Source organism: Stegodyphus dumicola, chromosome 9, assembly GCF_044657685.1.
Source record: "Stegodyphus dumicola isolate Sdum_Otavi_A_Nest chromosome 9, ASM4465768v1".
NCBI lineage: Eukaryota > Metazoa > Arthropoda > Arachnida > Araneae > Eresidae > Stegodyphus > Stegodyphus dumicola.
The window spans coordinates 58,290,026-58,303,047 of NC_140776.1; the positions used below are offsets into that span (position 1 = coordinate 58,290,026).

The 13,022-nt window shown below is 31.2% G+C and overlaps 1 protein-coding gene across 7 annotated transcripts in view; it reads left to right on the forward strand.

Annotated features, from left to right (window-relative positions):
- The window catches only part of LOC118192245 (malonyl-CoA decarboxylase, mitochondrial-like), a 90,648-nt gene that overhangs the window by 50,701 nt on the left and 26,925 nt on the right, over positions 1–13,022 (forward strand). For all 7 annotated transcript variants that reach the window (XM_085823491.1, XM_085823488.1, XM_085823492.1 and 4 more), the window contains one exon: positions 1,028–1,258. In XM_085823491.1, coding sequence (XP_085679617.1) covers positions 1,028–1,258 — 231 coding nt within the window. The remainder of the gene's footprint in view (positions 1–1,027; positions 1,259–13,022) is intronic.

The following is a 13,022-nucleotide window of genomic DNA, read 5'->3' on the forward strand; positions in this document are numbered from 1 at the left end:
TTCGACAGAACCTTGCTATTGGCTGTGTCTCGGTTTACCGTGAACTATTTTTATATCACTCCACATTTCGCATAAAATGTTCATGATTTGGTTGCAAAATTCCCTCCCATTGTCGGAGTGGAAAATGTTTGGGGCTCCAAAAGTTATGTAAATCTCCAGAAGGTGGTATGCTAATTTGTCAGCTCTTTACTATGTATACGTCAGAGTAGGATGAATTTTGCAAGATGATCTTGATACACTAAAATGAATTTCATATCTATTAGGTCAACTTGACATCAAGAATTGATTTCGCTATGCACAATTGGTTTGATTACAATCCCCTTTTTCGTAGATTTTTGTTTTTTCTGGTATGGTAGTCTCAAATATGTGACGATAGATTCTACTGTAACATTCTTGTACTTGCGATTCAGTTCTTTAATCATGTGGGTTCTTCCACCATGGCCAACTCCGTCATGTATGACATTAAAAACGTCATCAGTTGTAACATAATACAGGATTTCTGCTTTTTCTGCAGACAGTGGTGCCGTATGTTTGTTCTCTCCTCCAATATTTAGAATATCATAGCGTTTCAACCTTCTGTAGCGAGCTCTTTGTTTTTCCTTCACGCATTTTGCTTCTAAATGAAGTGTACTTCTCATTTGTTAAATAAAAGCTGATATCCTGTTTATTTTTTACAGATTCAAGCAAAATGTCATAAAACATTTCCACATAACATCACTCATTTTCAACAAAATAAAAAATAAAAAATGTGTTAAAATGGAAACAAACTGCTTCTATTTTAGATTGTAGCTACTTGTTTGAATTCGCTCGAATCTAGACTACAAATTAAGGGAGGGAGGAACAGAAAAGTGTTGCCGGAATGCCTTTTACCGGAAGACATTAGTAACTCCTAGAATTTATGCAAAAGCTTGGTAAAAGCCCGAAATAGAATCTTATTAGAGCATATTTTTACCAGGCCACTTTGGTAAAAGGTAGGTTTTACCGGACTTCAAACTTTTATGGTAACATATATATATATTCCTTTTAGGGGATTCTGTTATAACATCTTACTTTTCGGAGAAAGATCTGTCAATCATGAAGGAAGTTTTACAAAGCAAAGAATATCCAAATATTTGGAATTCTTTTCACTATGTGATATCTTCAAATAAGTGGGCAACTCAAGAAAATCTGAAAGAATTTCTAAGAATGCCTCTGATGAAAATTTGTGCTCATTATTTATACAATGAGAAGAGGAGGTCTAATGCTTTAAATAGCGTAGGTATGAAATGTTTTTTAGATATTAAACAACATATAAATAACATTTTGCTATAATTAAATGTCTGTTTTGTTATCACACAGCATATCTGTAAAATTAACGATTTTAATAATTCATTATTGAAATTTATAATTTTAATAATCAAAATTAATTATTCATTATTGAAGGACTTATTTTAAAAATTATAATTGTTTAGAAATTGTAAAATCCAGGGATTTCATAATTCACCACATTAATATGCACCTGTTGCAGTGAATTATTTCTCAAACTTTAAATTTAGATACCTTTCCCCAGTAAGCTGGAAATATTGTAGTATCTCTAATTTTTAAATCTTTAGTTATATGTAGCAGATGTAAAATTATTTGTAGAAAAACAGTGTTTTTTCCTCCTCCCTGTCGTCATTTGTGTAGCATAAGTGTAAATTGTTTGATTGAAGTTGTACATTTAAGAAATAGTATCAAAATCCAAAAATAACAGATTCAGAAATATATTGCAATATATATGCTTACTTAACATTTTGATACATGTTCAGTCACCAGTTTTTACGTAACAGTTTTATGCAGAACAGCTATATATCATCATTCTGTTGCCTCTATTAAGCAAGAGTGATATAAAAAGGATTACTGAATGATTGTAAAGACAGTTAAAGTACATTTTTGTGAAAAAAACTAGTTTTGTAGCGACATTAGGTTGTTTCGAAGCAGGAGAGATAAAAAATGAGCAGTGTCCTCGCCGGGACTCAAACCACGGACCTCTCGAATATGTGCTGACCACTACACCACGAAGACATGCTAAAAGGTGGGAGAAATACCTTTTATACCCTTTTTTTTTAAGATCAACTGGGGATTAGGAGACCCGGTCGCCAAATCCTTGTGGTGAAGAATCATATCATCCATCACCTTTTTTAGTTCAGGTTTTTTTTTTTTTTTTTAAGGAAGCAGAGTACAAAAATGAGCAATGCCCTCGCTAGTACTCCAACCACGGACCTCTCAAATATGCATTGAGTGTGCTGTCCACTACACTATTAAGGCATGCTAAAAGGCCGGAGAAATACCTTGTAGAGTTAGTTTCTGAGTAATTAAAAGGTAGTAGGTCATATGAGAGCTAATTGTAGTAAAAAATCAGCTAGTGGCTTTTGAATGTATTGTTTGCTGAGTAGTGTATTGGATATGGAAGTTGAATACCTGTTTTTGCTTGATCTTTTCTGTTTGCTCACAGATCCAGGCTGGTAATAAGATTCAGTATGTTTGTGCATAAAATAACAACATTTGGAAAGTTAATGGATGTCAGGGATTTTTAATTGTACAAGGTAGATGGCAGTGCCAAAAAAGGGAGGGAAATGACATGAAAAAGTGGACATTCAGCACTTCAAGCTTGGTATTATTCTTTTGGGGATTTTTTCCTGGCATTGTTTTAACCTGTTATTTTATTCTTCATGTGAAATAACAATAAAAAATATACCATTGCTCCAATATAACCAGTTGTTCTAATAGTTGACTTTAAAATGAAGATGAATACTTCCACCAGGATACTTTTTCATGTCATAGAGATCTCAGATGGTTAGATAAGCGTGGTAAATGTTTCAGTTTGATAAACGGGCTTTCATATTTGCCAGATCTCAATCTGTTTGAGCCTTTAAAAAGAGACATCAAACAGCTAAAATCATTTTATTAAATCTTGGTAGCCAGAAAGAGCTGTTCATAAGATATGATATCATATTCCTCATATCACCTACCAACATCTCATATATTCTATGCTGAGCTCACTATTTAGGACTATTTAGGGCAGTGCTCCGCAACCGGTGTGCCGCGGCACACTGGTGTGCCATGAGTAGGATATAGGTGTGCCTCAATCAAATACATGTATTTGACATTTTGCAATTTTTTATCATGTATTTAATATACAATGACAATTTTTTTTTCCTTAATAATGTCTATTTTAAATGTTTTTATATATTTCACTGTTGTGTGGTTGTGTGTGTGATTGTAAGTGTGTCAGCATTTGAATTTTTTTGGTACTTCCTTGATAACTCGGAACTCTTTGGTGTGCCACGAAATTCCAGAAAGATTTTTTGTGCGTCGCAGGTGAGAAGAGGTTGCGGAGCACTGATTTAGGGAATGAAACATTAAATCATAATCTACAAACTAGCCACTTAGTGTCTATCTATTTTTACTTCCTTGTACCGAGCACAGGAACTACAGTCAAAAGTCTTTAATCCGGACATCCATAATCCGGACATCAAAGCTACAAAGTTGTTCTGTCAGCACTATCCTTATCTTCAGGGCAGATGTTTGTATTCTATTCGGCTTATAATTCTTTACTAAATGTAGTATTTCATCTCGATGTACTCCATCTTTGATATGATTTAAATCAAATTCCTCATCATTATAAATATCATGAATACACATCAAATAGTTTTCTGGTTGCAGTTTTCTAATTTCGACTATGCGTAATGTATGCTTTACGCATGCACGCGTTGAAAGAAATGTTTAATAAAATAAACAAATAAATATTAAGCTTTTTTTTTTTTTTTTTTTGTAAATTTTGTTACCCTTTAGATCATAATTGCTCTTTATTTCATAAATTACGGTTTCACATTTTTAATTTTATAATTTCTGCATGCCATCTTACCAGATTTAAATTGATGATCTATAATCCGGAAAAACCAATAATCTGGAATCGCCCTGACAAGTCCGGATTAAAGACTGTTGACTGTATTTCTAGTTAGAAGTATTTTAGATAACAAAAGTATTCATGTTTTGGCAATATCAATTTTTTTTTTAATTTATTTTCGACAAATAAAGATATTTAACTTTTAATACAATATCCCAATTCCTATACTTATATTTGGGGAAATTTTATATTCGTAATAAAAAAATAAAATTAAAAGTAGTTTTACTCCCATATGACAAAAATTGACTAGGATATTTAATATCAAAATTTTCATTCATTTTCCGTTTGCTTTGAGGGATCGGTTAAATAAGTTAGTGTAATTTGAGGAAATAACTTTAAATAAAGTCCAGCAAAAAATGTGTATAATTTAAGAGGCCATACAAGGAAGTTGTGGTGCATATATCGGATTTTTATCTTTAACCACTAAATATATGTTGTTTGAGTTATGTGAAAAAGTTAAATTTCAAATGTTTACACCCTTTTGATTTGGATAAAGAGTTTATTTATCTCTAACTATGAATACAGACCTCTGCTGTATGTATACATAGATGTATACATTTGTTGTTTTTTGCATATTTATATAGCAGGAGTGGATGAAAGATAAATCAGTCAAATAAAGAATTTATTTTTGGTGAATTGATAAAGAGTTTTTAAATATAAAAATCAGTCACTGATGACTTCAAACATGCAAATCAGGGCCAAGTACAGTCAAAAGTCGTTAATCCGGACTCGTCGGGACTTCGGCGATTCCGGATTATAGATCACTAGTTTAAATCTGGTAAGATGGCATGCAGAAATTATAAAATTAAAAATTTGAAACTGTAATTTATGAAATAAAGAACAATTATGATCTAAAGGGTATCAAAATTTACATAAAAAAGCTTAATATTTATTTGTTTACTTTATTAAACAAATTATTTCTTTCAATGCGCACATGTGTAAAGCATACATTACGCATAGTGGAAATTAGAAAATTGCAACCAGAAAACTATTTTATGCGTATTCGTGATATTTATAATGACGAGGAAATTGATTTAAATCATATTGGAGTACATCAAGATGAAACACTACATTTAGTAAGGAATTATAAGTCGAATAAAATAAAAACATCTGCCCTGAAGATGAGGATAATGCTGACAGATCAACTTCCAGTTCATTGCGTGCCGCGACGTCCACCCCCCCCCCCCCCCGCAGAGCAGCGTGAAATTGATAAAAAGATTTCTGAATGGTTAGAGAAACAAATCACCTCTCTGTCACTTTCTTCATGCTTTTATCCATTTTTTTAAGCAATTCCACTTTTTGTTTAATGGACATCGAAACATGCTTTTGCTTTGTAGATCCTTTGGCAGCTCCAGAATCGGAAATTCTTTTTGACATAATCGAAAGTTCAAGCTTACTTTTATAAAATTGCTCTAACAGTCTGCAAAAAATAATAAGACGGATCCAATTAGAAGATTAAGGAACAGCGCAATCTGCAACATTATCTGAATTAGATAATTTTATCTTAGTTTATACCGTCCGTTATACATTAAACGCGCATTCGTAAACGTATTTTGCGCACGTGCACACGCCTATTCACAGCCGTAAAGGTATCACGCACATGCGTCAACTCAACGCATGCGCAGAAAGTTTGTAGCTTTGAGATCCGGATTATGGGTGTCCGAATTAACGACTTTTGACTGTACCAGGAATTATTTTTTGAGAAATAACTAAATTCTGAGTTTCCAATGAAAAGGGCAAAAGATGTATTCATATTTAATTGGTCTCTTAAAAATAACTTACTCTGTTAGAAGAAATATTGCATGTATGTTGTTAAATTTAAAAGCTAAAAAAATCTTATTTATTCATTAATATACAGATTAATAATCAGATTAGAGTAATTTAAAAATATATATCTGTCAAATTGTTTTTAGCTATTATACCTATAATTTTTAGCTATTTTTATTTTAATTTATATTTAATTTATATTTAAATTTAATTTATATTTAATTATATTTATATTTTTTATATAATATTTTAATTTTAATTTATTTTTAATTATATTTATATTTTAATTTCATTAAATTGAAAAGTATTTTTATACCCTGAAATAGGTTAATTATAAAATAATATATTTTAGTTGTGAAAGTTACAAATTCATGAATGTCTTTAAAAATAATCATTCAAGATATGTAGGAAGAAATTGATAATTTTGTTATAATTAATCCTCGAAGGGGCAAGGCTTTTTCGATCAATGCTAATTTTTCTACACCAAAAGTTGTAATCTTGAGTTTCTACTGTTTCCTTTTAATTCTAAATGACAGCACTACCCTATGAATGCTCAATATTTTGCAGTTATAAAATTAATATGCTTCGCTCAAAAGTATCATGTTTGAAGATTCATAAATTTTATTGTGGAGAAGGAAAAATCCAAAATTTTCAAATGTATGATGTACACATGCTGAATCTTATATATTTACTACATGTCAATCAAAGCTGATAATCAAAAGAAGTTTATTTATATAATTTTAATACCAGTATATAAAATATACCAGTGCCCATACTGAGGATACCTGCCAATAGACGGTGGCACCGAGCTTCTTGTCTACTCTGTGAGGTGACAGAGTTTATTTACATAATAATACTTTACGACATAATATGATACAGTTGTTAATGATTAATTTTCTAGTCATTTAGGATTAAATATTATGTTCATAAGGGGATGAGAGTTTAATAACCCTGTGCTAGGAATGAATAAGTGTTTCGCTTCTTTTTATAATTAGCTTTCTCCAGCTGATTTTTCTCCTCTCTTTTTAGCTAAAATTTTAATTTCACCACTTCACCCTTTCCCCCAAGAAAAACTCATTGATTTCAAAATGGTCATCTGGTGTCAAAATGTTGAAAAACTTCTGCTGGTTCCATAGGGCCCATGGGCCTGACAATCGAGGGGGAAAAGGCTTCAAGGTGTGTTGGTACTTACCTCTATTGGAGATATATTCTTCCTGAGCAAAATTATATGTTGTTATTGTTGCTTATCCTCAAAAGATCTGACATATGTTAGATCAGCTCCTGAAGGTTGTTGACCGCCAAAAAATCAATAACAATAAGGGGATCTTATGTTAAGTCCCCCTTAGAAAGTCTGATGTAACCCAGTAAGTGATCTGGTGAAGCCAGATGGTCATAGCATTTTTTACAAGCAGGGTGGATTTTTTTGGCACTATCAAAGGTAAGACATTTAAGGTGGCCACTTGTTAGTCTAGCCAGAGCAGTCTGGGAGCCACGGTCACATTTGATTTCCATCAGAGAACCAGAGGATGTTCCTGTGTACCATTGGTGTGTGGGTGGAATACGCCATATTAAATTTAGATCTTTCATTTGAGTATAAAGTTCTTGGTAAGAAGCGAAGAGCCAGTGACCATTTCATTCTCACTACTCTCTTTGGCCAGTCTATCAGCAACCTTATTACCACTAATGTTAACATGTGATGGGATCTATTGAAGGTGGAGATCGTGAGTCTGAGTGATCTTCTTCAGTTTGAACAGAATAGATACGCTGGTTTCATCATTTGCAGAGGACCAGCGACCAAGATGTTGTAGTGCACTGTGGCTGTCCAATAAAATCCATAGTTCCCCAAAATCACAATCATAAGACATGAGCAAAATTATATACACTACCTTATTTATCAAAAAGTTGAAAAGATGACTGAAAATCAAAACAAGGCCTTTGAGGTGTATCAAATAATAAAGTCGTTTAATGGCTTCTCTTCCTGAATAAAAATGATATATTATAAATTATACTTACAAAAAATTAAAAAAGGGTCCTTACAGGGCCTGATGATCAAATGTGGGGGGGAGGGTCTTGGTATCATAGTAGGAAGCATGTTTTGTTTTATAATATTATCTAAAGCATAAAATGTAATAATTTTAAAAATGAAACTTTAATTTTTTTACCTGAGTCATAATGTTTCATTTTTCAGCTTGAGTTACATTTCTGTGTAGCATTATACTAGTTTCAGTTACAGCATGATACGGTTTGGGCATGCTGTGTTATGTTTGCTAAATTTTTTGATAAAATAGCAACGCTGAATTTAAATGACTTTCAAAAGCTTTTTACAAATATTTTACATAATTATGTTCAGCTGGGTAGTATCATCAAAATGCCTAAAAAGATCAATTTTATTTCTAAAAATTTTTAATTTCTGGAGAAATTTTAGAGCTTTTTTAACTTTAGACATACATAGCTATATTCAAACATCTATTCTTATAGACACGTGTCAAAAGTATGCAAAAAAAAAGATTAAAAAACAAAAATTAACAATTGGCAGTTAGATGGGGAAAAAATGTCTTCCAGAGGCAGTGGTGCAAAATATATAACAGCCCTAAAATTCTGGATTTCACTCTAGATTTTTTCTAAGCCACAGTTTTGGGTTCTTAATTAGTTCTTTCTCAGTTTTGGGTTCTAAGTTACAATTCATGCAAAATACTGCCTCTAAAAGGGTTAAACAGCATAAGTAGCAAAACATCTCATGACTGAATAAAGGTCGTTGTGCTTCTTAGGGTTACTAATAATACAAAATAAATAGGTGTAAATAATTCAACAAGAATGAGTATATTAGGCAATCATTTTAGTACTCGAGAAATATCATAAATTACCGATATCATTCCCCTAATAAATTAGAAAGTACAATTTATCTAATGCTTTGAACATCCGTTTGTCTGAAATAAGGAGAACAAATTAATAACTATCTCATACTCTGTTGGAGTTGTATTTATGCAACCACCCTGGCACAGTTTGGTGAATTTCACAGAAGAAAAAGAATTATGGCTTATAAATGCAGTAAATTATTTATTGCATATATAAATAGCTTATATTTTAACTAAGTATTTATTCCAAAAAAATTAATAAATCTATTTACAACTGGGTTTTTGTTTCTTTTCTTGTGGTAGTCTCTTTGAGAAAAGTTTCAAAGCAGTTGTTCTCTTAATGATTTTATGGCAAAATACTGTATCCTTACAAAAAGGCCACCACAGTTTTTTACATTATAAGTATCTAGCATGCACATATTTAAAATTTCAGTTTGAAACAAGAAGTATCATGATTTCGTGATTAAAACCGTTGGAACTTGGAATACAATAAAAAACTCATGCAAAAATGGTGTCATTTGTTGTTAAAACTATGTCATGTGCATAGCTACCTGAATAATTGTTAATCGCATTCAGGGAAATCACTCTTAGAGCTACAAAAATGTTTTCCCCTGAAACTTCCAGATAGTTAATTAGAAATTGCCAAATGTCAACAATTCTGCAATAAAAATTATCACCAAGGCCCATCAAAAGCATTTTTGCTCTATCTCACATTCTAGTTGAGCTGTTTTAGCCATTTAAATGATGATGAATTCAGAATTGCAAAATCTGCAATTCTATGTACATCATTTCTTAAACTATGTGTCACGATTCCTAAGGAGGCTGTAAAGCAGAGTGTTAGGCACGAAAATTGACTTTAGGTACATGAGATTAAAGAAACAGTAGTCATTATCTTTAGTTTGGTATATTACATTAGTGCAATTATAGAACTGTAATACTGGTGAAGTTGAGCTATAAAGTATAATCTTCATTAAAAATTGCAAAATACATAAAAAACTGAAAGCAAAGATGCAGATTTTTTTTTACAATTAAAATTAATGAAAAAAAAAAGCAATTTAGCCAGTGGGCAGGAAGACAATATTTGCGGTGCACAAAATTGAAAGTTAACTTTCGGTCATGTTATGCAAAAAGACACTGATGTTGGTGCACCAGCATATTTGATTCACTATTCAACTAACAGTTCCAATTGCAAACAAACGGTAGCCTCATTAGTCTTAGCCATTTTTTAATTGTTGATAATTTACAACTATTGCCTGCAGATTAATTAAATTCATAAAAAATTTTTAGTTATGCAAGATACATTCAGACGTCACAAAAAAGAATCTCTTTTGAATCAATTTTGGAAAAAAAGAGTCCTTTATTCTGTCCACATGTATAGATGTCATGCAAAAACATGCAAAAACAAGAGCGGTCAAAATAGATATTTCATTGAAATATGATACCTGAAATTTTTTGCAAGTACATTACTTCCTTTACTTCATACAAGGAAGTAAAAAGTACCAGTAAGCACATCATAATAGCATTGTTTAATTGTAATTTGAGTATAAAGTTGTTTCAGAATCAAAACATGCCACAAAAGTACAGTACATTAGATGATTATTATGTGAGAATTTATTTTTGTTTTAGAATAAAAATATTTCTCATACATGTGCAACGGGTTGAACTTGAGTAACAAAGGTAAAATGACACTGGGTCTAGTAGTCAAAAAGAGGCATCTAAAATGTGAAAAAAGTGTGTAAAATGTGAAAAACGAGACATTTCTTCAATTTGTCTTTATTTTCAATAACTGTGATAGTAATGAAAAACCATTTTATTTAATCTTCAGTAATATTTTGGCTTTATTTAATTTGCAGAGTATGAAACCATCAAAACTAAAAAGGCCTGTTAAATCCAAACAGTCTTTGTGTTAATAAACCCCCAAAAAAATATTTTGAGTGATTAGTAAAAGCTTCAAATAAAGAAAAATTTGACTGTTAGCGAAAAATATTTACTTGTGTCATACAAAGTTTCATATCTTATTGTTTAAAATGAAAAAACATACATTGTTGGAGAAGATTTTGTATTACCCACTGCTATTAAAATGTTACAACTACTTCATGAAAGTAAATACGTATTATAATGTAATTCAGAAATTTTCTTTGTCAGACGACGCTGTTGCCAATAAATTTCTGAAATCAGTAATGATTAATTTAAGCAAAATATAACTAGACTTAAAGAAAGCCCAAAATTTACAATTCATTTGAATGAAATAATTGATATTTGAAAAATAGCTCCATTGTTAGTATAAGTCAGATACATTTATGAAGAAAACATCTATAGCGAATTGTTATTTTGCCATCATTTGCAAGAACATATGAGAGAGAAAGATATGTATAGTAAAGTTGTCAACTTTTTTAAAACTGAAGGTTTAGAATTGAACATTTGGGGGGGGGGGTTATGCACATATGGTACATAGGTGATGATAGTTGAAAAATTCAGTTTTAAATCATTTGGTAAAGCTGCTGGTAATGATCATGTAATTTTCATACGCTTCCACATCAATTGAGAGCCCCATGCAGGGGGCAAAAAAAAATTAGCAACAGAATTTTAGTGATGTGTTTCAGGATGCTGTCAAAATTATAAACTTTATTGAAAGTCATGCCCACAACAGCCATAAAATATGGGTGTCAAATACAAAAGTTTATTATTACATGCAGAAGTAAGATTACTGTCAAAAAAATGAAGTTTATAGAGATTATTAGTATCATTAAAAGATGAAATTATTATTTTTAACCAAATAAAATTCTGATCTTGTTGCCCTTTTTCAGAATGACTTATAGGTATCAAAGCTTTGCTATTTGTCAGATATTTTTGTGAAAATAAACGACCTCAACTTTTCTTTTCATGGAAGTGATAGCAGTATATTTAGCTCGAGTGATAAAATTGAGAGGTTTTATCAAAAAGATTAACATTTTGAATGTAGGGTTTGAAATGATTTATTCAAAATGTTTTTGATTACCAGTAATTTTATACTTGAAAAGAAAAAGATTGTAAAACTTTAATTGCAAAAATTATTACAAGTTACTTTAAAAACACATTTTTGAAAATACTTTGTATTGAATTTTGACTTATGTACATAAAAAAGTTATCCTTGATTCAAAAACCTTATTGATTCACATGTAATATAAAGCCCAAGACTAGTTATTAAGTGCTGAGCTATGACTCGAAATCCCAGTTTCTACAAAATTCCTTGACTCAATTCTGGATCAGAGCCAGAATTGAATTTCTCGCAATTTCTGAAATGGCTTTACATGTCCTCCTGCCATTCACTACCATATACTTATGTGAAAAAAACAACTCTTCGAACTTGAAGCACTTATGTAATTCAAATATCGTTCAAGAAGATGCTTTGCATCCAGCAGTATAAAATAATGCTCCAAGATTTACGCATCAAAAAGGCGAACACTTTGGTCTCATTAAAATGCGGTTTTCCTTCATTTATTTTCGCCTACTTGAAACAAATCCTAAAACAACATCTTTTCATATGTATTAGTTTACCAAAGAAATAAACTGTTTAGAGGAAATATTTCTTTTATACCTTTATAATACATTTAATATCTGAGATCAGGAAAATTTCTTAAATGTTAAATAGAGGCCATGAATGGAAAAAAAAAAAAAAATTAAGAATACTGCTATACAAAAAATCAGTGTTTATATAAAAAGCATGTGACCACAAGTTTAATTATACACTTATGTCCAAAATTATTTTTACATGCATGAAATCACGATTTCTCAGAAACTGTAAACTATAATTTTATTAATTTATTTGGAATAATGCATGTGATAAAAAAACTGTAGCATGAAACAATAAAAATGGTAATAATATGTTAGAAAGTGAGTCCCCCCCACCAAAAAAAAGGGGTTACTCTGAAAAAAGTCAGGACTTATGAATTTAATATAGAATGTGATCTCTTCTGACTTGTTCGCACATATTGCAACATGTCTTCATGTAGGCAAGAATGTCTTTAACCACAGGATGGGGAATTATTCCACTCTTCCAGAAATGCAGTCTTCATAGCAATAACTTCTCTTGGAAGAGGATGTCATCCTGCAACTGTTTTTTCATGGTTGTTCTGTAAGTTCTTTATTAAGATCAAGAGATTTTTGCTAGCCATGGATTTGCTTATTGTCAAGGAATTTGTCAATGAGATTTGTTCTGTGTACATAAGCATTATTATTCAAAAATAAGAAATCAGATCCATATGCACCTCTGAAAAGTGTTACATAAGTTTCTAAAACATCTTGATCTGTCTAACCAGACACCGATCTGCTTTGAAAACATGTAGAGGCATACATCCATCAATTCCTATCCATACTGTAACACCTCCATCACTGAAATGGTCTTGTTTTATAATGTTTGAAGTAAGATTTCATGTTCTTGACTCCTCCAAATGTAAACATGTTTAGAATCAGTTGTTAAACTAAATCTCAAT